The following is a 23998-nucleotide window of genomic DNA, read 5'->3' on the forward strand; positions in this document are numbered from 1 at the left end:
TTGTACACAGTAACCAGGGTTTTGAATTTGATACGAGCAGCTATAGGAAGCCAGTGCAGAGAGATGAGTAGAGGAGATACATGGGAGCGCTTAGGCAAATCAAACACAACTCATGCAGCAGCATTCAGTAGAAGCTGCAGAGGTTTGATGGCATTAGCAGGAAGGCCACACAGGAGAGAGTTGCAGTAGTCCAGATGGGAAGTCACCATGGCTTGGACAAGTAGTTGGGCGGAGTCAGTAGTGAGGAGGTAGGGATGGATCTGCAGGACTGGGTTGTGGCTTCGATATGTTGAGAGAATGATAGACTCACATCAATTGTTACTCCCAGACTCTTAGAGGCGAAATGAGTGAGTTGTCCAGTTGGATCGACAAGCCGTGACAGGAGGACAGGCCAGCTGGGAGGTAAAGAATCTCTGTTTGGAGAGGTTGAGTTGGAGGTGGTGATCATACATCCATGAAGAGATGTCCGACAGGCAGGCAGCAATACGTGTGGAGATGTCTGACGCACCAGATGGTAAGGAGAGGAAGAGCTGGGTATCATCAGCAGAGCAGTGGTATTTGAATCCATAGGAGGCTATGACCGGACCGACGGAGGAGGTGCAGATGGAGAAAAGAAGAGGACCCAGTACCAAGCCCTGCAGAACACCGGTTGAGAGAGGCAGAGGAGAAGAACGAGAGCTCCGCCAGACCACTTGATAGGATCTGTCGGAGAGGTAGGACTCAAACCATCTTAGTGCCGCACCTGTGATCCCAAGCTGGTTAAGAGAGGAGAGTAGAATCCGGTGATTGACAGTGTCAAACACTGCAGGCAGATCGAGGAGGATGAGGACCGAGGAGAGGAAGGCAGCTCTAGCAGCTTGGAGAGTGTCAGATACTGCTAGAAGGGCAGTCTCGGTAGAGTGACCAACTTTGAAACCAGACTGATAACAATCAAGGAGATGGTTCCGGGTGAGGAAATCGGACAGTTGATCACAGGCCGCCCGCTCTAGGGTTTTAGACAGGAAGGAGAGGAGAGAGACTGGTCTGTAATTTTCAACCAGATTGGAGTCCAGGGAAGATTTTTTTTTTTTTTTTTAACAGAGGTGAAATTAGAGTGGTTTTGAAGACAGCTGGGAAACAGCCAGAGGAGAGTGAGGAGTTGATGATAGAAGAGATGAAGGAGGAGAGTTGTGGGGAAATGTTCTGAAGGAGTGATGATGGGATCGGATCAAGCGAGCAGGTGGTGGCTCAGCACAATATCAGGAGGTCAGTGACTTCAGATTCGGAGAGCGGTTACAGTTGTTTTAAAGTTTAAGTAGTAACCCCACCTGCTGGCTATTCCAAAAAGCCAGAGAACACTTAAAGGAGCTTGATGTGTTTTATTGACTGCTACAAAAGCCTTTGACTGTGATATCTATGTTAAAATGTAAAATTTACTCAGAAAATTGGGTATACCAGAACATCGGTGGATGCTACAGTTAAACATGGAGAAAACCAGCGGTTTCTAATTGGCAAAGGAGTCAGAAAGCACTGCATATTTTCTCCTTAGCTTTTTAACCTTTATGGAGAATGCATTATGAGAGAAGCCAGCTAAAAGAAATGTGGGTTTCAAATTTGTGGAAGGAACATGAACTATAATAGCAATGAATCAAGATTCCCCATGTCCAGATGTGCAAAATTATGTTCAAATGAACTTAGAAAAAAATAGAAAATTTTCAAGAAATGGTATTTTCAATAACTCTATGAAAAATGCACACTGAAAAAGCAGGATCAGAAAAATATTGAATCCTTTAAACAATTTTGCCCAACTTTGGATATGATGGACAGCCAGGAAAACAAACCAATGGACCTTGGACCCTCTTGGACCTTTTGATACATCATGCAAAGACTAGGTTGTCTTGAAAACAGGTAATCACTCACTCATGGAGTCACTTTGAATAGCCACTTGTCATAGCTAGGGTCACTGTGGTCTGGGCCCCATCCTAGAAAAACTGAGGTAATGCTTGGAAAAATTGAAAGAAAAGGACAACCAGACCCAGATGCATAAAATAACTTCAGATTACCATCTTTAAAGCTAGGAATTTAAATGGAAGACATCATTCTGGAGGCGTTCAATTTATGTGGCTGCTAAGAGTCGACGTCAACTTGACACCATTTAAAATGCTCACTTAAAAATCAAAAGTATGTAAATTTGAGTGAAACATGAACAAACCATACCCAAGAAAAGCAAAAATAAACAAATGAACAGGAACAAGTAAACCTCCAGTGGCATACGCAAAGCAATCAAATCTTGATAAATTGTCTTGGGGCATGAACAATGAATGACTGTAACGTTCCCAGCTCTTAGCAACGGATTCATAACGCCACAGTGGCAATGACTCATTGCATGTTTGAGTTATTGAAGATCGAGCTTTGTGAGACAGCTCTTTGGCATCTCCCTGTTTCAGGTATGTTCAGCTGCATTACAGTTCAAACGGGGACTGAAGGAATGGCAAACCGCATAAAGGCAAAAATCACTTGTATCTGCTCTAGCATATGACCAGGGGCATATCTACGTGGTGGCCGTGGGTGGTCAGTGCCACCCCTGACTGAAGCACGGCCACCCCTCTGGCCACCCCTGTTGCACAAAGCACTCTGGAGAGAGAACTTTTTTTTCCCCGCTAAAACTTGTACGACACACACAGTGTCCACACGATGCTATTAGGCTGAAGAGCTGCAAACCGCCTGCACGACACAAACCTGTGTGTGTAGGAGGGATCAAAGCAATCACTGACAAGTTCGCGCTGGACCTCCCTGCGAAGCTATCCTCTCCAAATTCAAGCCGCTCTCTGAATCTGCAATCTCAGACCTCCTGATCTTGCGAAGAGCGACCTCCTGCTCACTTGAGCTGATCTGTTAAAGAAACCCTCCCTGGATCCCAATCTGGTCCAAAACCACAGACCAGTCTCCCTCCTCTCCTTTCTGTCTAAAACTCTAGAGCGGGCAGCCTGCGATCAACTATCTGATTTCCTCACCTGGAATCATCTCCTTGATTGTTATCAGTCTGGTTTCAAAGGTGGTCACTCCACTGAGATGGCCTTTTTGGCAGTGTCTGATGCTCTCCAAGCTGCAAGAGCTGCCTCTCTCTCCTTGGTCCTCATCCTCCTCGATCTATCTGCAGTGTTCAACACAGTCAATCACCGGGTTCTAGTCTCCTCTCTTAGTCAGCTTGGAATCAAAGGAGCGGCACTAAGATGGTTTGAGTCCTACCTATCAGACAGATCCTATGAAGTGGTCTGGTGGAGCGCTCGTTCTTCTCCTCTGCCTCTCTTAACTCGTGTCCTGCAGGGCTTGGTTCTGGGTTCTCCTCTCTATCTACACCTCCTCCCTTGATCTGCTCATAGCCTCCCATGGATTCAAATACACTGCTCTGCTGATGATACCCAGTTCTCCTTTGCACCTGGTGCGTCAGACATTTCCGCACGCATTGGTGCCTGCCTGTCGGACATCTCTGCAGGGATGTCTGATCATGACCTCCAGCTCAACTTCTCCAAAACAGAGATTCTTCACCTCCCAGCTGGCCTGTCCTCGTTCTATTGATCAAACTGGACAACTCACTCGCCTACCTCCTAGCTAAGAGTCTGGGAGTAACGACTGACATGACTCTGTCTTTCTCTCAGCACATCGAAGCCACAACCTGGTCCTGCAGACAGATCCTGCAAAATATTCGTAAGATCCGTCCCTACCTCACCACTGACTCTGCCCAACTACTTGTCCAGGCCATGGTGACTTCCCATCTGGATTACTGCAACTCTCTCCTGTGTGGCCTTCCTGCTACTGCCGTCAAACCTCTGTAGCTGATACAGAACGCTGCTGCTACATGGGTTGTGTTTGATTTGCCAAAGCGTTCCCATGTATCTCCTCTACTCATTTCTCTGCACTCTTTCTATAGCTGCCTGGATCAAATTCAAAACCTTGATTATTGTATACAAATATATCAATACAACTGCTCCCAGCTATTTCCAAGACTTGATCAACCACTACACCCCAGCCAGACCCTTTCGCTCATCTGCTTCTACTCGCTTGGTGGTCCCGCGCACAAAAGGTAAAGCACGGAGGTTCTCGGTTCTGGCTCTATTGTGGTGGAATGACCTTCCCTTCTCACTCAGAACTGCGGAAACTCTTTCTGCATTCAAGAAGGGTCTGAGAACTCACCTTTTCCGTACCCTTTTCGCCCAAGATCTCTCCAGCTCATGTATGGTGTAAATGTTCATGCACCATAACTTCATGAGCATCCCCAGATATAGCCTTTATTCAGCCACTACTTTGGCATTGTATTTGCTTGTTTGTGTATCTTATGTAAAAAAAAGAAAAAAAAAAAAAAACAAAAATGTAGGAGGGTATCAGGATTTGTCTATCCTGTGTTTATGTACCTGCTTGAACGATGAACCTCGGTGCTGCAAGTGGTAGGTAACAAACTAGGTTTTCTTGAGTCACATGTCTGCAGCCATGTCTCTTCCTCTTAATGTAATGCATAAATTGTACTTTTGCTGAGATGTACGTCGCTTTGGACAAAAGCTTCTGCTAAGTGAATAAATGTAAATGTAATATTTCAATGTGTGCATTTTGCGTGCGCGGGTCCTGCAGTTCGGTCCTTCGCACAGCAGGGGGCGAAATAATAATGGCCGCGCGTTTTGTGCGCCGCTCCTCTTCTTCGCCTTTAAAGACTGCATCCTCTCCGTTGTCCTGAACCGTATTTCACAGTTTGTCTTTGGGTGCAAAACAATAGGGGAGCGGATGGTGTGGTCGCCGTCTCCATTTAGACCGTTTTGGTAGTAGACGTTCTTTTAACAAAAGAGATGTGGAGCAGCAAAGGTTCGTATTTGTTCAGAAAGACAAACTTGGAGTAGAAGTTGTTTGATGTTGGTGGTGTTCTGCACTGCAGTGGGGCGGTAGCTTGTTCGCTAGCTAAGCTAAGTGTGGTAGCTATGATGAGCGCTCAGCTTTGCAGTGTGTTACTGACGTTTTCGCTTCATTCATTTCTCTACACTTGAAGGGTTCCGTGGTTTAAAATGCTCAGTTAGAACGACTGTCTTGTCTCCTGCTGTGGTTTTTTTTTTTTTTTTTTCTTTTTTTCTTCAATAAAAAAAAAGTACATGTGACGTGAATATGGAGTGACTAGATGATCGCGTATAATAATAATAGACTAAATAGTTCGCTGCTGCTGTGCGGCCTCGTTTGTGTATATTTCTTACATTTTCAAGTTGCAACGATGAACGTGCAGCACGTGACTAGTACCGGTAATACTCCTACTGTGCTACAATTTCGCGTGACGTCCACCTCACTTAAAACCTTGATTCCTATTCTTTTGCTGCATGAACTAGTGTAGTGAAATGAGTGGAATAACCTAAGAAATGAAATTTGTTTCGGTCAATGTTTTGTAAATGTACGTGTACCGCACGTTGTTCAGCGGTGGTGCGGTAGATGTACATCACTCTGAGTTTACGGTTAATAAAAGTTTTTATATATACATTCGAGACTCACTCGTGTGTGAATATTCAGAAATGGCTCAATATTTTAAGCATTTACTTTATATGTGAAAACATTATATTTAAAGTGGAATACATGCAGATCTGTGTAATACACTTAGGATGGATGCTTCACAGTATTGCACATATAGCTTAAATGTGTTGGTTCTTTGAGCAGTGAGAACAAGTTCTAATGTTTGTTTGTATCTTCTAGCTTCCCGCTCTTCTCGCTACTTGACCGTTGTTGGGCATGGGACGTGCTGATCGGCACTGGAAATAGCACTGCTGCTGGGAGAAATTTTGTTAAGATCAGTTCTGAAACTCTCCTGCTTCTTTCTATAAGGCAATATCTAGCTGCCATGTCTGAGCCAGGAGAGGATGAAGAGCGTGGGAAAGACAAGGAGAGGGGTGCCCGTCCAAAGGTGAGGCAGAGTCGATCTGTGGACAGAAAGGAAGGTGCTGCGGGGAACAAAGGTATTAGAATAAAGAAGAAAAGCAGAGCCTCTAACAGCCAACCGCTTTCACGGCCTGTAAGTGATGGCTTTGAGTATGGAGAGCTGCTGAATGGCCGCCCATCACGCAACAAAGGATCCTCCTCTCCCCTTAGGGAACAGAGAAGGTGGCCAGATCTAGGTGCTGGTAGACTTTTGGCTGGTTTGAACGGGGAGAATGAGGCAACAGCTAGCGAGCCTGGAGGTAAGGCATCTGGTGGTAGCCGGTCCCTACGTCAGAAGATCCAAGATGCAGTGGGGCAATGTTTCCCTATCAAATCCCACACTGTCTCCTCACAGCCGGTCCTCTCCCCATCCACCTCTGCTTGTGCTGCTTCTCGCCGCAAGATCCATCTCAGCGAGCTCATGCTGGATAGCTGCCCCTTTCCAGCAGACTCCGAACTGGCACAAAAGTGGTATCTGATCAAGCAGCACACTGCACCCATCTCCCAGCCGGCTCTCCTGGATACCATGGGTGGGGCTGCTGCTTGTAGCTCAAACCTGTCATCTCTGGTTGAGGATGAGGATGATCGTTTGCGTGAACGGCGGCGAATCAGTATTGAACAAGGTGTGGAGCCTCCACCCAATGCCCAGATTCATACGTTTGAAGTGACTGCGCAGATTAACCCACTCTACAAACTGGGACCCAAACTGGCTCATGGTATGAATGAGCTTGCAGGAGATGACCGTGCCACTCTCCAACAGCAACAACAGCAGCAACGGCTCCTTTTGCAACAGCAACAGCATCAGCTTTTGCAGAACTGCCTCGACACGCTGGATGAAGTGGTGGCATCCTCTGCAACCTCTGTGTCATCTTCATCCATTGCTGCGGATCCAGAAGTAGATCCTGGAGCAGTCGCTGGCTGCCCCTGTTCTGAAACCTTTGTCCCTGAAATGGAGCAGCCGAAGTCCAAGGACAACTATCGGGTCCATACACAGATTGATTACATCCATTGCCTTGTGCCAGATCTCCTTCAGATCACTAACCTGCCCTGCTACTGGGGTGTGATGGATCGCTATGAGGCAGAAACCCTTCTGGAGGGCAAGCCTGAGGGTACTTTTCTCCTACGTGACTCAGCTCAAGAGGACTACCTCTTCTCAGTTAGCTTTCGCCGTTATGGTCGCTCACTGCACGCCCGCATTGAGCAGTGGAACCACAACTTTAGCTTTGATGTTCATGACCCTAGTGTCTTTCATGCCTCTACTGTCACGGGACTTTTGGAGCACTACAAAGACCCCAACTCTTGTATGTTTTTTGAGCCTTTGCTCTCCAACCCCATCCACCGCACACAGCCATTCAGTCTTCAGCACATTTGTCGAGCTGTTATTAGCAGCTGCACTACCTATGATGGAATTGACATGCTGCCAATCCCCAGTGCCCTTAAGGAACACCTCAAGGAGTACCACTATAAGCAGAAAGTACGTGTTCGGAGGCTGGACACCTGGTGGGAGTAATATTGCCTGCTTCTCTCTTGTTTCTTTACTTTGGTTGAGTCTGACTTTCTGTTGTTTTAATATTACCATTCTGGAACATCTTGCTACTTTAGCAGTTTAATTTGGCTGAGGAAAATCTCTAACTATAGAAATGCTTGTGTAAAATTCCAAACTGTACTGGCAGTTAAATTTGATTCCTCCACAATATTTAAATATGTGACCATGAGGTGAGAATAGGTGAAAGAAAATATTTAAAGTTTACCTGAATGTTTTAAAAGATCCAGGAGTTACAGTTTACCTCACTGTGATTTTGGGATTAATAACAAACTTCCTACATTTTGGAATGGAAGTTACCAAGGAAATTTTATTTTTTTTTTTATTTTTAATTTGGTGTTCAGGAAACATTTATGCTATGTATAACTTTTTCTAAAGAACATTTAAGCTTAAATATTTATCTTTTTTGTCTTAAGTCTGTCTGGCCTGCCCCCCCCCTTTTTTTTTTTTGTTTTTTTTGGAATAATGCTGTAAAATTAAGAGAATGTTAAATTAAAAATATAAATTGTGCAACTTTGTGCCTAAGTGGCTTTCATGGCCAACCACATTTAAAAGTGATAACAGGCCTTTTTTGAAACAGTTTGCATTTACTTCATCTTAGATTTATGTTCACTTTGGGGTCCTGTTGAAATACTGATGGTTTCTTTCTACAAAGCAGTCAACAGCTGCACCAGTTTAACAGTGTATCTCTGCTTATACCATATTTAACATCTAAATAATGTATGTTTTTAATATAATACTGTGGGTCCCTTACAAGCCTAAGTAACACTCAGTTGGTTTGTTAGTTGAATATGATGTGGAGTGGGCAAGGGGCACATCACCTGTTTTATAATTCTCTATGTAGCTATTTGTGTAATGTACACCAGGCAAAAGGATGGCATTTAAGTGACTTTGACCTTTGCATATCTGTATCTCTATATCTATTGGTGAAATGCACTTTGTTCACTCTGAGTTGTATGTCACTTTAGAAAGTCATCTGCTACATGAATAAATGTAAATGTCAGTCACACTGTATGACACCTAAGTATTTTGGGTGGGAACAGAGAAGTGCACTCTTGTCTTGCTCTGTCCCACTGAACAGACTGAGAGTCCAGCCTGACAGAGCCACCCCTCCTTGGGATACCTCGTAGACGCACCTGCGTCTGAGTCCCTTGCCCTATTATTTAGTATCCGTTGTAGAGAAGAAAGCACAATTATGAACTATCCAAACCTAGAGCAGGGTGTTGATGATCTTAAGGCAGCACCTACTGTTCCTAATTCTCTGTTGGTGAGGCTTTGGCTTCATTTGAAATGCATGCTAGCTCTGTTTATGAAAAATAAATACTAAATACTTCACAAAGTTTGTTACTCAGGGGACCTACTGAATATGAATGTCAGGTAACTAAAGAGTAGGCTTGCTCTTTTTCTTATAACTTAAGCTTGAAATGCTTTCATGCAACTCTGGCATTGTGCGTTTGGGTACTGGGCCATTTTTCAAGAAATAAAGCCTCTAATTTCTTGAGGCATAAGGTGGAGAAACCCTACTCTACACTGCAGAGGATTTCCTTAAGTTTTAATGATGATGGTGATGATCTTGGAGACCATGAAACATGTAATCACTTTAAATTGCTTATAGTGTGTGAATGCTCATAGGTGTTGGTGGCTACCCTGCAGTAGCCTGGTGTCCTATTGAAGGTGTACCCAGCCTTGCCTAGACTGGCATGACCCTGTCTTAAGGGAAGGAGTTGTTGGTAGTGAATGAATGAAACCACTCTTGAATTAGTTTGCATGTGTTCAGGCGTGTTCTCTTTGAATAAAGGAAACCAACACCATTTCCTTGTGATTATCATAGGATGTATCTGGTTGCTTGAAATGGTTGTGTTCTTTGACATTATATGGTAATGCAGAGCAATCCCTACAACACAAAAGTCCTGTTTGATGCTCACACTTATAGAGAAACTGCCAAAATTAACAGTTGGCAGTTCATGATAACATTCTTTTGCAGTCTTCAGATGTAGGAAGAAGTTAAAACTTTGTAATCTAATTTTTGTGCCCTTTTCTCAAGTAAATGTTACTGAGCGTTGACTTGCAATGGCTCTTCCTATTTTCCTATGCGATTTATCCATCAATCCATTCCTTAAAATCACTCGTCCATTGCAGGGTTGTGGTGGTCTGAAGCCTATAGGGCATAAGGTTGGTATAGTGTGGATGGAATGTAGTCCATTGCAGCACAGCACTTTATCTTTTTACTTGTTACATTACAATTAAAACTGATTTCAAATGTACAAGAGGACATTGACTATGGGTATTCAATTTCAGTTGCTTACTGATTCATCACGCAAGCATGTCTAATGTTCATGAGCTTTTGGCCATGTTCAGATTTCTTTATCTTCATAATCAGTAAAAGCTTACGATGTCCCTTGATTTATGTATGGATTAGGTGCTTTAAAAATCTTGGATATAGCTATAATAAAATTGCTTTGTAAGACTTTAATTTTTATATTTTTATTACCTTTGAGCTACAAAAAATTAAAAGACTGAAAATAAAAATGTCTGCACAAACTCATATTCAGTGCTGTTATCCTATTTATCCCAGAAATGTGCAATGTTCCTCATTTTGCTGAATACCACACATGAGTAGTATACACTGGAGCTTGATGGTATAAGATGGTCCTACAGTCTTTGTTCCATTTTTTCCATTTAATTGCATTCAAGGTAAGAAGTTTAAAGATGGGGTCATTACTAAAGGGCCTGTAGTTGTTTGACCACTTTCCTTGAAAAAGCAATCAAAATGATGAATTTTTTTATTCACTTTTTCATTTCTCAAATTTTTACTTAACGTACCCTTACTAGTAAATGTGTTTATTATACAAAGGGCAACACATTGTGTTACAGTTTTCCAAAATTGTTTTTTTAGTCTTCAAAAACAGAAAAGCTTCAGTTTCAATCACTCACGGTGTCTTTAAGTGCTGAATGTCATGGCCATATGAGTCACTATTGGTGTGTCACACAAATTGTTATTTTAATGCTTTATTTTGTCTTAATGTGGTCTTCCTTTCTGTCTGGAGCACCATATTTGGGTGCAGACTCAATCCTTAATGACCTTAATATCCCAGGTGGTAGGTTTGGGTAGGAAACATACTGTAATGGTATAATATCAGTAATATAGTCTGTCATATTAACAAATATAATGTGAACAGAGTCAGGTGACCCAATTAAATAAAATAGAAAAAAAAAAGAACAAAATCAAACCCAAGCAGAAAAAGCAAAGCGCAAGAACCCCAACAGGAACTTCTCTAAAGAAATCTTAGTTGCTCCTTAATGTACAGGTGGCAAAGATTACTTTAACCATCCTACTACTCTCTATCATCTCCAGCTGCACCTTTCCTGAGGAACCAACTGTTAATAAAATAAAAGTCCAGCATGTACCATCCTGTGCCTTATGCCCTCAACTTTTGAGATGGTTTCTGGCCCACTGTGACTCTAACTAGGATTTTTAATGAAACAGTAAATGAGGCAGTAAAAAAATCAAAAGAGAAACTAAAAGAATGGAGGCCTTTTCAATACATAAAGACCTCTAAGTCCTTTCAATGACTCAAGGCTGTCAAATGGGCAAATCTTCAAAGAGTGTAAATATCTGATGTGGGCCAAAAATGCAAAATCTTGGAAAATGTTGCGTTGGGCTAACAGCTTCAGGATGGCACTAAGTTCATGTGGACTCCATAGGATATGAGCAGGCACACTGGTGTAGAATCACAGAGGGGAATTTTGTAATGTTACGTGGCATTTCTTTGTTGCAGTTCTTGCAATGTGTACTATCTTATCTAAAAAAAAAAAAAAAAACAATCTGGATGGGGCATTAAGGTCAGGTGCACTGGAAGGATATTTGTAAGCAAAACATACCTCAGTTGGAGGAAAAATTTCCTGGCTAACCTACCAAGGATGGTAATTCAGCCTGTAGAAGTCATTGAAATTTACATTTATTTATTTAGCAGATGCTTTTCTCCAAAGCAACTTCCAATGAATTCTATGTGGTGTTATCAGCCACACTGCTAAATACACTAGTACTTACAATGGGTCACTCATCCATACATCTGTGGAACACACTCTCTGTCACTCACACACTATATGTCTATGTCACTATATACATACTGTATATCCATTTGAGTGGAATATTTCTTTCAGCATTTTTAGACAACTTCACAATCTCCAGGGGAGCTGTGAAATCAGTTTATGATGGTAGCATAGTGGTTAGATCTAATGACTTTCAATCTGAATGTTGCATGTTTGAATCTTACCTACTGCTGCAGTGTTCTTAAGCACAGTGCTTACCCTGACTTAATACAGTAGGAGTGTTCCTCCTGTACGAATGGGTAAGTCAGTGTATTTTTTGATGCAGAGATGAGTGATCTATTGTAAGTAGTATATCTAGCAGTGTAAGCCACCTTGGTGAATAAGGTGTGCATTATATTTTGCTTTGGAGGTGCGTCGCTGGTGTTTGTGGTGTTTCTGGTAAGTGTAGTTGTTTTGCTACCGCTTTTCCCACCGCACATTTGTGTCATATAGCTGTGCAGGTTGATAGATACAATTGATCGTGTGTTTGTGTAGCATTGCGTGGCACTGTAATTATTTTGTTTGTTAAGTAGTATTTAGTGGTTTGTTAAGACGACTGTTCTCCGGATCATTTCTGTGTCCCGTAGCGAGAGTAGGCATGACTCCGTGAGTTCGATTAATCGTATCTGGTTGGTTGTTTGTTTTGGTCGCCATTGTTGTTGTAGTTCCGGTTTCGATTAGGAAGTCAGCTGATAAGCAGTAGCCCAGTTTAAATAGCAGCTGGCGACCAGTAGCGGCAACGGCAGCGGCAGCCTCTTGGTGCGAAGACTCGGGGTGTAAAGACAAGGGAGTCTACCTGCGGGAGTCCACCGAGGAAGGCCACCGGTACAGTTGTCCTCAAGGAAGCATATGTCCAACATGTTGGCCATCAAAGTCTTCTACGGTAAGCAAGCCGTGCGATTTCACCGCCATTGGAGACCTGGGCACTCTCGCTACTACAGCAATCTGGTTTATCCTCACCTGTCAAACCTTCCATCTTGCTTTACTTTCTTTGTGGGACTCTGGAACTGCCAGTTTGCTGTGAGAAAAGCTGACTTCATACCAGCCTATGCCTCCCATCTCTCACTGGACCTCCTGGCCCGAACTGAAACCTGGATCACCCCAGACAACTTAGCCACACCTGCAGCAGTCTCTACTAACTACTCCTTCTCTCACACCTCTCGTTCCTCTGGTAGAGGTGAAGGCACAGGCCTGCTCATCTCTTCCCAGTGGGAATATTCTGTTCTCTCTTTTCACCTGCATGATCTATCTTCCTTTGAATACCATGCTGTCTCTATCACTGCCCCAATCACTATTATTGTGGTTGTCCTTTATCGCTCTCCTGGCCCTCTTGGCCGCTTCCTGGATGACCTTGACATCTTGTTGAGCTCTCTGTCAGGGGACAACTCTCCGCTGATTATCCTGGGTGACTTCAACCTGCATGTAGATGATATTCATGCAAGTGGCCTTCTGTTGCTCCTACAGTCCTTTGATCTCTCCCTATCCCAATCCCCTGCTACTCACAACGCGGGCAACTGTCTTGACCTTGTATTTTCTCGTAACTGTGGCTGTCCCGTTCTCTCTGTCACTCTGCTGCATGTCTCTGACCACTTCTTCATTTCCTTTCAACCTTCCCTCACCACTAACTCTTTGTCTCTTCCTGCACCCGTTTTCACCTTTCGCCGCAACTTAAAATCTCTCTCACCTTCCTGCTTTGCCTCTGCTACTCTGGTCGCTCTCCCTTCTGCTCCACAATTCTCAGATCTATCTACAGATGATGCCACTAACACTTTCCTCTCTGCCCTATCTTCCACCTTTGACTCTCTCTGTCCTCTGTCTTTTAGACCAGCACACTCCATTGCTACCCCATGGCTGTCTGACACGTTACATGCTAACAGGACCAAACTGCGGGCTGCAGAGCGAAGATGGCGTAAATCCAAAACTCCATCGGACCTGGATGCTTACCAGTCAATCTTAGCTGATTTTCAGTCTGCTGTCTCTTCAGCTAAAACCTCCTTCTTCCACAACAAAATACAGTCTGCATCCAAAAAAACCACACAGACACTTTGTCACCTTCTCATCTCTTCTGTGTCCCCCGCCACCTCTTCCCTCTTCTCTCACTGCTGAAGACTTTGCTTTGTTTTTCAGAGACAAGTAGTCATAGCGATCACTGATAAATTCTCACCATCAACCTGCTCGGTTCACGCTGGACCAACCTGCAAAGCTATCCTTTCCAACTTCAAGCCACTCCCTGAATCTGAAGTCGCTGACCTCCTGATATCACTCCTTCAGAAAATTTCTCCGCAACTCTCCTCCTTCATCTCTTCTATCATCAACTCCTCACTCTCCTCTGGCTGTTTCCCAGCTGCCTTCAAAACCGCTCTAATTTCACCTCTGTTAAAAAAAATCTTCTCTGGACTCCAATCTGGTTGAAAATTACAGATCGGTCTCTCTCCTCTCCTTCCCGTCCAAAACCCTTGAGCGGACAGCCTCTGATCACTTCACTCTGGAGAGAGAACTTTTTTTTCCCCGCTAAAACTTGTACGACACACACAGTGTCCACACGATGCTATTAGACTGAAGAGCTGCAAACCGCCTGCACGACACAAACCTGTGTGTGTAGGAGGGATCAAAGCAATCACTGACAAGTTCTCAGCATCACTCTGCCCAGTTCGCGCTGGACCTCCCTGCGAAGCTATCCTCTCCAAATTCAAGCCGCTCTCTGAATCTGCAATCTCAGACCTCCTGATCTTGCGAAGAGCGACCTCCTGCTCACTTGAGCTGATCTGTTAAAGAAACCCTCCCTGGATCCCAATCTGGTTCAAAACCACAGACCAGTCTCCCTCCTCTCCTTTCTGTCTAAAACTCTAGAGCAGGCAGCCTCTGATCAACTTTCCGATTTCCTCACTCGGAACCATCTCCTTGATTGTTATCAGTCTGGTTTCAAAGTTGGTCACTCCACTGAGACCTCCCTTCTGGCGGTATCTGACACTCTCCAAGCTGCTAGAGCTGCCTCCCTCTCCTTGGTCCTCATCCTCCTCGATCTGTCTGCAGCATTAGACACTGTAAATCACCGGTTTGTACTCTCCTCTCTTAACCAGCTTGGGATAAGAGGTGCGGCACTAAGATGGTTTGAGTCCTATCTCTCTGACAGATCCTATCAAGTGGTCTGGCGGAGCTCTCATTCTTCTCCTCTGCCTCTCTCAACTGGTGTTCTGCAGGGCTCGGTATTGGGTCCTCTTCTTTTCTCCATCTGCACCTCCTCCGTCGGTCCGGTCATAGCCTCCCATGGATTCAAATACTACTGCTCTGCTGATGATACCCAGCTCTTCCTCTCCTTTCCATCTGGTGCGTCAGACATCTCCGCACGCATTGCTGCCTGCCTGTTGGACATCTCTTCATGCAGATACATCCTGCATAATATTCATAGGATCCCTACCTCACTGCTGACACTGACTCCGCCCAACTACTTGTCCAGGCCATGGTGACTTTCCGTCTGGACTACTGCAGCTCTCTCCTGTGTAGCCTTCCTGCTAATGCCATCAAACCTCTGCAGCTTCTACAGAATGCTGCTGCATGAGTTGTGTTCGATTTGCCAAAGCACTCCAGTGTATCTCCTCTTCTCATTTCTCTGCACTGGCTTCCTATAGCTGCCCGTATCAAATTCAAAACCCTGGTTACTGTGTACAAATGCATCAATAGAACTGCTCCCAGCTATTTACAGGACTTGATCAACCGGTACACCCCAGCCAGACCCCTTCACTCGTCTACTTCTGCTCGCTTAGTGGTCCCGCGCATGAAAGGCAAAGATCGGAGGTTCTCGGTTCTGGGTGTGTTGTGGTGGAATGACCTTCCCCTGTCACTCAGAACTGCGGAAACTCTACTTTCAAGAAGGGTCTGAAACCCACCTTTTCCAGATCCACTGCGCCCAAGATCTCTTCAGATCATCTATGGTGTAACTGTTCATGCATCGTAACTCCAGAAGCATCCCCAGATGCAACCTTTATTCAGCCATTACTCTGGTATTGTACTGTTTATTTGTGTATCTTATATTATATTTAATAAAAAATAAAAAAAAAATTGGTATGGGTATCGGGATCTGTCTATCCTGTGTCTTAGGCACCTACTTCAACAATGAACCTTGGTGCAACAAGTGGTGGGGAACAAACTAGGTTTGCTTGAGACTTTCATGTCTGCAGCTATGTCTTCTTCTCTCAATGTAATGCATAAATTGTACTTTTGCTGAGATGTACGTTGCTTTGGACAAAAACGTCTGCTAAATGAATAAATGTAAATGTAAATGTTTGTGAACTTATAACACTACATAGAGTTTATTGGAAATTACTTTGGAGAAAAACGTCTGCTAAATAAATACTTTTAAATGTAAATATAAGTGACTTTGGAGAAAAACCTCAGACAAATGTGCATAATCTTGAATTTGTATAAATCTTGTATTCAGCCTTAGCCATGAGATTTTCAAAATTATTCACTTGGTTATTTAAGTTGGTAAATTTTGTTTCTACAACTAGAATTGAGGACAGAAGCTTATTTGGTTTGGCATTAATAGCATCTAGCTTTGCAAGCTTACATACCCCTCATTTGGTCAGAAATCTATTTCATCTGTGCCGCAAAGTCTTCCTTTGATGGTGAAATTAATGAAAACTTTGTTCCTCCCAGAATGAAATGACATGACCTAAGCTGAACTTCTGGCCAAAACAGTAATTCTTTGAATAGCAACTTCTGCAGACCACATGCCCCAGTTGCCTTGGTTTCTTCTTCAGCTTTTTTACCTTCCTGAGAATATTACCTTATTGAGACCATGTTAGACATTCCTTGTCGTCCTTTCTGTGAGAGAGTAAGACCTTACAGTTGAGACTCCGTAACATTTAAATGGGGAAAAAGATCAAAATGATTTCTAGAGCGTAGCCAAAATGTAAGTGGCTGTCTTTGAATAAGGCCATAGAATTTTCTTTCATGTGCAAAATATGTGTTACTTTCGAAGATCAAAATGCTAATTTGAAACTATTCAAATTATTTGTGACTAATGACATTTTTGTTATTAAATTCACTATGTTCACTGTCAGCAAAACTATGCAACTGGCTGTATGATAATTAAGGGCATAGAACTGTAAGGTTAAGGTTACAGGAGAGACCTTGCATTTGTATTACAGTTGAAAATATAATTCTGTATTAATTATGTAAAATTCTGTGTCACTTTTTCACTTGGTTAAAGTGTCAGCTGAACAGCAAAATAACAGATATCCATTGCACACACAGATTTTTTGGCTTTTTATTCCATCCTATAATACAGTGTAGGTGAAAGAGAGGAAGCAGGACTTGATAAAATACTTAAATTACTTATCTTGAAGAATTTCTTACAAGTATCTGCCTTACTATGACTTTGACATATTAAAGGGAGGCTTGATTCCTTATGTTATTACAGTATTAGGAGATGTTTCCTTTTTCTATTTTACATTATATGCCCAGTGCATTAGTTTTGTTTTACTTGTCTTTATCTCTTAATAAAAATAAAAAAAAAAAAAACATGCCAGTGCAAGCTTTATGTCTGGGATTCCTAAGCTTGGTGGATGCAGAATTGTTTGAAGATGCCTATGTAGAAATTATTCAAAGCAACAGATTTTTTTTCACAATTTTGCTATGTATTAGCTTATATACATATTTTCACTCACTAGCAATTTTTGGCTTTTCATGGTGATACTAGCAGGGAATGTTTGTTTAAACATAGTTTAAATTTAGGTTTGAGTCCAGTTGAGTTCATATTATTTTCTCATTATACTCTGGTTTTGACCATCTAAATTCATGTGTTTCAGATTAACTGGTAAAAATAAATTGCTTGTGTGAATGTCCTGCATTAGCTTGATGTCCCTTCAAGGACATTTTGGGGAATGCATTGCTTTATAAGATTGGTTCCCACTAACCACTACCCAGTATTGGATAATTGGAAACTCTGGAAAGGGATGGATAATGTTTTTAATTCAATGAAAACTACTCAAAACTTGCAACTATAAACTGTAAACTATTTTCAAATTTGAAGCTGCAGCTAAAGCTTTGTATCACCAGATGCCTCTTCAAACCACTGAAAATTAAACAAATAACTTGCTATTAATTTTTTAAATGTATTACAAATAAAAAGCATAGAGTATAGAAAGCCATAGCATTTAAAGGGTAAATCATATGGTATTTTAGGAAATTATTTAAAAATATACTATATAATAGGCTTAAATTTAAATAGACTGTTTGGAATACTGGAGCATATTTTTTCTAAACAAAATTTTTTAGGTAAGTAAACAAAAATTTAATTACAGCAATAAACCCCTGTATCATTCATAAGATAACTGAACAGTTCACATACTATAATTGGTATCATTCATATAAAACTAAATTGTGGAAACTATAGATGTCTGTAGAAACCGAGTCTCATCTGAGCTTTTGTTTTGAATAACTGAATTAGCTAGGAATTTCACTCTGGGAGCCAATGTCAAAATTGAAGGAAAAGGGTATTAACTACAAATACTGTAAATTTAGATTTCTTACTTTTCCTTTGTTGTCATGAGGTTCCCTAAGCCTTGGTGGTATATCAGAATTGGAAAAGTGATACCAATATTGTCTTTTCCTTTTAGTGGAAGATAATGAAATTTGTCATCAAAGTAGTGAAAAATGAATTACCCCTTCTTAGTAAATCTTGGTCCACTCACTGCTACATAGAACTGTGGTTTTCTAATTTGAAGTCTTGCCACAACATCGAATTCAGGTCAGGATGTTGACTAGACCTTTTATAACTATTTACTTTTTTGTCTCTTTTTTGTCTTGCTTGTATGTTTAGGATCATTGTCACCCAGCTGAACTACAGCTTGAACTCACAGAGTTATGGCATGACATTATCCTTTATTGTTTTCACAAAAAAGAATTCCAGTGCTTCTTCAGTGAAAGAAAGGCACCCTGATCCTGTGACAACAAAACATCTGCATACTCTACATTCTGCTGAATGTGTGTAAGTTCTTACTCTAAAATGCTGTATTTGTTTTTCACCAGACGTAACAGGGCCCATACTATCCACAAATTTCTACTTTTCATTCATCAGTCTATGGAACTTTCATACATAAGTCTTGAGAGACATCCAGGTGCATTTTGGCTAACTTTAGATGAGCTTTTATGTTACTTTTAGGGAACATTTTCTTGTTGTGTAGTCAACACTGACTTGTGCTAAGGCAGGATAGACCTTCAGTTCCTTGGATGATGTTCAGGAATTCTTTTTGAGCTCATAATTTTATACCTTGCTCTTGTAGATGCCGGGAAGATGGCGCTGCGGATGGCTGTCTCGGTGTGGAGCTCCATAGTTGTTTTACTGTTTTTATTAGTTTGTCCTGTGTTTAGTTATATTTCTACAATCAGTTTTACCAGGGAAGAACTGCTGAACATTCGGCAGTACACACCACCTAATATTTTACCGGTTTTCGATTATTCTGTCATTTTGCTGGACGCTGTAGTGAGGGGTGCAGCGGCGCTACTCAAGCACTCCAGGACTTGCAAGCGTGGAAAGCAAGCTGGCGCGCTAGTCGAGCTCTGACAGCGAGGCTTGAGAACCTCGCTGCCTAGTATCCATCTGGCGAATCTCCTCTCCCTACCCAACAAAATGGTCGAACTTCTTCTTCTATCCCAAAGAAATAAGGATTTCTTAAACTCTGCTGCTCTCTGTTTCATGGAAACCTGGCTGAATGAAGCCATCCCAGACAGCGCACTACATCTGCCGGGCTTCCAGCTGTTCAGAGTGGATCGCGATGCAGAATCAGCGGGGAAATCGCATGGCGGCGGGACATGCTTCTACATCAACGAGGTGGTGTACAGATGTAACAGTGTTGAAGAAGATGTGCTGTCCCAGTCTAGAAGCGCTCTTCATCAACTGTAAGCCTTTCTACTCGCCGCGGGAGTTTTCCTTGTTCATTCTCCTAAGTGTTTACATTCCACCGCAAGCGTGTGTGAACGCAGCGGTGCAACAGCTGGGCGATCAGATCACAGACACAGAGCAACACCACCTGGACTCTGTTATAATCATTCTTGGGGACTTTAATAAAGCAAATCTCTCCTGTGAACTGCCAAAATACAGACAGCACATTACATGTCCCACCAGAGACAGTAATATTTTGGACCACTGTTACACCACAATAAAGGATGCATATCACTCTGTTGCACGGGCAGCTTTGGGGCTCTCTGATCACTGTCTGGTTCATCTTATACTGACCTACAGGCAGAAACTGAAATCAGCTAAACCTGTAATAAGGACTGTTAAAAGATGGAGTAACAAAGCAGAGCAGGACTTACAAGCCTGCTTCGAGTGCACTGATTGGAATGTTTTTGAGGCTGCTGCTAGCGATCTGGATGAGCTCACAGACTCTGTAACATCTTATATCAGTTTCTGTGAGGATATGTGCATCCCTCCCAGGACTCATTAAACATACAACAATGACAAACCGTGGTTCACTGCAAAACTCAGACAACTTCGTCAGGCCAAAGAAGATGCCTACAGGAATGGGGACAGAGTCTTGTATAAACAGGCCAAAAACACACTGACAAAGGAGATGAGAGTGGCTAAGAGAAACTACTCTGAAAAGCTGAAGAAACAGTTTTCAGCCAACGATCCTGCATCAGTGTGGAAAGGCCTGAAAGACATCACCAATTACAAGACACCATCCCCCAGCACCGTGTTGACTCAACAACTGGCCGACGATTTGAATGAGTTTTATTGCAAGTTTGAGAAACCCTGTTTCACACCCCACACCCATTCTGACCTTCTCTCCATGCATCCATCAACACCTCCAGCAACCCCACTCTTCCCACCTCCTGCACTTTGAGTCTGTGAAGAGGATGTGCGTCAGGTCTTCCGGAAACAGAAGACAAGGAAGGCACCAGGCCCAGACAGTGTTTCACCAGCATGTCTAAAAACCTGTGGTGACATGGTCTTGACACAGATCTTCAACAGATCATTGGAGCTGTGCAAAGTTCCTTCCTGCTTCAAATGCTCGACCATCATCCCCATTTCAAAGAAACCCAAAATCACAGGACTGAATGACTACAGACCTGTTGCCTTAATGTCTGTGGTCACAAAGTCATTTGAAAGACTGGTGCTGGCCTACCTGAAGGACATTACTGGACCTTCACTGAACCCCCTGCAGTTTGCTTATCGAGCAAACAGGTCTGTGGATGATGCAGTCAAAATGGGACTGCACTACATCCTGCAACATCTGGACAAACCAGGGACTTATGTGAGGATCCTGTTTGTGGACTTCAGCTTGGCCTTCAACACGATCATCCCAAAACTCCTCCTGTCCAAATTAACCCAGCTCTCTGTGCCCACCTCCATCTGTCAGTGGATCACCAACTTCCTGACAGACAGGCAGCAGCTAGTGAGGCTGGGAAAATTCTCATCCAACACCCCCACGATCAGCACTGGCGCCCCCCAGGGATGTGTGCTCTCCCCACTGCTCTTCTCCCTGTACACCAACGACTGCACCACAAAAGACCCCTCTGTCAAGCTCCTGAAGTTTGCAGACGACACCATACTCATTGGCCTCATCCGGGATGGTGACGAGTCTGCTTACAAACAGGAGGTCCAAGAGTTGGCTGTCTGGTGCAGTCACAACAACCTGGAGCTGAACATGCTCAAAATGGTGGAGATAATTGTGGACTTTAGGAGAAGCATCCCAGCATTACCCCCACTCACCATCATGAACGGCACTGTGGCAACAGTGGAGTCATTCAGGTTCCTGGGCACCACCATCTCACAGGACCTGAAGTGGGAGCTCCACATAGACTCCATTGTGAAGAAGGCCCAGCAGAGGTTGTACTTCCTTCGTCAGCTGAGGAAGTTCAATCTGCCACAGGGGCTGCTGATGCGGTTCTAATCTGCAGTCATCCAGTCTGTCCTCTGCACTTCCATAACTATCTGGTTCAGCTCAGCTACAAAATCAGACCTCAGAAGCTTACAGCGGATAGTCTGGACTGCTGGAAGAATCATTGGCACACCCCCCACTCTCCAAGAACTGTACTCCTCCAGAGTGAGTAAAAGGGCTGGCAAAATCATTCTAGACCCTTCACATCCAGGCCACTTCTTCTTTGAACTTTTGCCATCTGGATGGCACTACAGAGCACTGAGCACCAGGACAGCTAGGCACAAGAAAAGTTTCTTTCCTCAGGCCATCTACATCATGAACAGCTAAATGCCTCCTAGGGAGTAAACTGATGTAATACACAACACTATTTATACTTATATATATTTTTTTCACATCATATCTTTTATTTACATTCCCTTACATTTGTATATAACATACCTGTACATACATATAATGTCTAGTGTTTATTTTGTATATGGTGTACTTTATATTTTATATATTTTTATCTTTTATTCACTTATTCTATTTTTTATTATCCGTGTCTTGTCACTGTCATTCTGTCTGTGCTGTGGAAGTTCTGTCACCAAAACAAATTCCTTGTATGTGTAAACATACTTGGCAATAAAGCTCATTCTGATTCTGATTCTGTAGAAATTTTGGATGCAACAACCACTCCTAGGTAGATTCACCATTGTTCCAGACTTTCTCCATTTGATGACTAGGGCTCTGACTATAGTTTAACTGAAATTAAGAACTTTAAAAATTGCAGTGTAACCCTATCCACAAATGTTTTCAGTCTTAAGAAATTTTCTTTTAGTGTAACATCTTGTGCTTCTGTGAATCTCGTCTTTGCTAGCTAGACTTGTGGTAGTAGGGGTTTAAGTATACCCATCCCTCACATCAGTGGGTTAATTCATTTCATGAAATCACCCAGTCACCTGTTGTGAGGGGATCAAATTAACAAATAATTTACAAAATGTTTTCAGTTGCAGACATTGCTGCTACAGGTGGCAAAACCAGTTATTGATTGATAAGGGTTAATTTTTAATGTTTGTTTGCATATTTCATTATCTTCTATACCAAGGAATGATATACACACACACACACTTTCAGAACCGCTTGTCCCAGACGGGGTCACAGGGAACCGGAGCCAACCCGGTAACACAGGGCATGAGGGGGAAGGGGACACACCCAGGACGGGATGCCAGTCCGCCGCAAGGCACCCCAAGCAGGATTCGAACCCCAGACCCACTGGAGAGCAGGACTGTGGTCCAACCCACCACGCCACTGCACCCCCATATAAAAACACTACTGATGTCAATATTTCTTTCTCAGGTTCCATCCATGTATAGGTATGCGTTGCTTAACATCCTTCTGCACAATGTCCGAACGCATATACAGTACTCTGCAAAAGTTTTAGGCAGTTGTTTGGGGGAAAAAATCTGTAAAGTGAGAATGCTTCCAGAAATAATGCTCTTAATTAATAAACTTCCTACAAAGCTTAGTAACCATCCACTGTCAACAACCGGTTGTCCCGAGCAGGGTTCGCAACTGGATGGCTGGGTCCTGCTCTCTGGTGGGTCTGGGTGTTGAGTCCTGCTTCGGGTGCTTTGTGATGAACTGGCATCCCATCCTGGGTGTGTTCCCCCCTCCAGCCTTGTGCCCAGTGTTGCTGGGTTAGGGTCCAGTTCACCACAACCCCGCTCAGTTTAAAAGGTCTCAGAGTGTGTGTGTGTGTACTTTCTTTCTTTAATGATATACAAAACCCTTACTCTAATACTGTAACTTTTTGCAAAAGGAAGGTTTGGAAGTCTAAAATATGCTCTTTCCCATTGATACTAATGCAGAAGACATTAAATAACCGTACACACACTTTCTGAACTGCTTGGCCCATACGGGGTTGCAGGGAACTGGAGCCTACCCAGCAACACAGGGCGTAAGGCCAGAGAGGGAGGGGACACACCTAGGACAGGACACTAGTCCGCCGCAAGGCACCCCAAGCAGGACTCGAACCCCAGACCCACCAGAGAGCAGGACCCGGTCCAACCCACTGCCCCACCGCACCCCACACATTAAATAACCATCTAAAACAAATTTTTTTGTGAAACATCTTAGTGCCTAAGACTTTTGCACAGTACTGTACATCCGAGGACCCACAAGGTTATAACAGAGTTGCAAAATCTCCATCGGCTAATGGGATGTAGCAGACGTAAGCAGCCGTAGTGCATCTTCCCGCAACACATGTATCCTATGTAAACAAAGTGATTGTGCTGCCAGGCATATAATGGCACAGTACATATGTATACATAACATTTGATTGCGATATTAAACATCTATGTTACTTGCTTATGTATTTACTAAACGGTTCTTTTTATCATTATTTTAATGTGAGCTCTCCTTACTTACAAATAAAACGTTTTCCGTATAAAACTTTGTTTCATGCTGTAGGCAGCAGCATAGTCTTGTGTATCCCACGTCTGATTGAATGCATCATCTGTCGGTTAACTTTCATCTTGTGAAATAAAGTGCATTATGGCCCCCAAGCATACCAAAA

General features: G+C 42.9%; 1 protein-coding gene across 1 annotated transcript; it reads left to right on the forward strand.

The window, feature by feature from the left end:
* Positions 1-4696: 4696 nt before the first annotated feature.
* Positions 4697-7862, forward strand: socs9 (suppressor of cytokine signaling 9). Its single transcript, XM_018765150.2, has 2 exons — positions 4697-4833; positions 5701-7862. Exon 2 carries the CDS (start codon positions 5846-5848, stop codon positions 7430-7432), a length of 1587 nt encoding a protein of 528 aa, XP_018620666.1. The 5' UTR covers positions 4697-4833; positions 5701-5845; the 3' UTR covers positions 7433-7862.
* Positions 7863-23998: the final 16136 nt, after the last annotated feature.

Source organism: Scleropages formosus, chromosome 10, assembly GCF_900964775.1.
Source record: "Scleropages formosus chromosome 10, fSclFor1.1, whole genome shotgun sequence".
NCBI classification, from domain to species: domain Eukaryota; kingdom Metazoa; phylum Chordata; class Actinopteri; order Osteoglossiformes; family Osteoglossidae; genus Scleropages; species Scleropages formosus.

What these genes read in the sequence shown, in the direction of transcription:
- socs9 (XM_018765150.2), top strand. Translation starts at nt 5,846, where the DNA reads ATGTCTGAGCCAGGAGAGGATGAAGAGCGTGGGAAAGACAAGGAGAGG.